A 959-nucleotide genomic window follows, 5' to 3' on the forward strand; every position below is an offset into this window, starting at 1 on the left:
CATTTGCTGTCTTCCATGCCTCAGGCAATCTTCCTGTTTCGATAGATGTGTTGAATATTGTTGTTAGGGGTACACATAGCGCCTCTGCTCCCTCTCTCAGGACCCATGGAGAGATGTTATCTGGCCCCATTGCCTTTGAGGTATCTAGCTCACTCAGAAGCCTCTTCACTTCTTCCTCGGTTGTGTGCACTGTGTCCAGCACATGGTGGTGTGCTGGGGTGTGTGTGTGTGTACTTTCGTAATTGTTGTTGCAGGGCTCTTGTCCTAACTCCTGGCCCCGTGTGTGTATGTAATTGCTACCAGGACCTGAGAATCGACCCCTGCACTCGCCAGTAGGTAAGGCCACATAGCTGCACGAGTTGACTTACCCAGTGAAATACAGAGTATGTCACACCACTCTTGTATTTCCAGCCTTTAGTAATGTCTGTATGTATAACTGTATAATACAACTGGCTATCGGGCTTCGTGTATAATTCTTCATTTTACATCTTTAAACACATCATAGCATGTTATCTGAGGTGCAAGAAGTTGAAAGAAAATGCGTAGTGGTAACTTGGTGATCTTGACAGTGAAACTTGTGGGAGCCTGTGACGTCACTGGATAAACAAGTTCTGGTGGCCTATAAAAGGCAGTGAGAGCGAGCTCTAAGTTAAACCATCTCCAGAACTCCTGGCGATCGCATCCTCTTGAGTGCTGTATTATAATCTTGTTCACACGCTTGTTCTCTCACCTTCACCAAGTACTGTCATCACGTTCTTGTCTCAGTCTCGCAGAGTGGTGCTTATTCGGACGTTGTGTCATCTGGTGAGCAGTGTGTGAACTTGATAATTTGTCATCTGGTGCTGGGTCAGTAGAAGCTCACTTACCATGACCTACTGTGGCACTCACACTGCTCTTCTCATGGCCCTCATCTCTACCACCCTTGCTGCCGTCGCTATTGGACCAGCTGTGGTCAACCC

The 959-nt window shown here is 47.2% G+C and overlaps 1 protein-coding gene across 1 annotated transcript in view; it reads left to right on the forward strand.

Moving 5' to 3' along the window:
* The first annotated feature begins 657 nt into the window (after positions 1-657).
* Positions 658-959, forward strand: part of LOC128690654 (U-scoloptoxin(16)-Er13a) — a 63,801-nt gene continuing 63,499 nt past the window's right edge. Inside the window, exon 1 of the mRNA XM_053779392.2 lies at positions 658-959. This exon is cut by the window's right edge and continues 2 nt beyond it. Within this exon, the coding sequence (XP_053635367.1) occupies positions 868-959 (92 nt within the window). The 5' untranslated portion in view covers positions 658-867.

This window comes from Cherax quadricarinatus, chromosome 29, assembly GCF_038502225.1.
Source record: "Cherax quadricarinatus isolate ZL_2023a chromosome 29, ASM3850222v1, whole genome shotgun sequence".
Lineage (NCBI taxonomy): Eukaryota > Metazoa > Arthropoda > Malacostraca > Decapoda > Parastacidae > Cherax > Cherax quadricarinatus.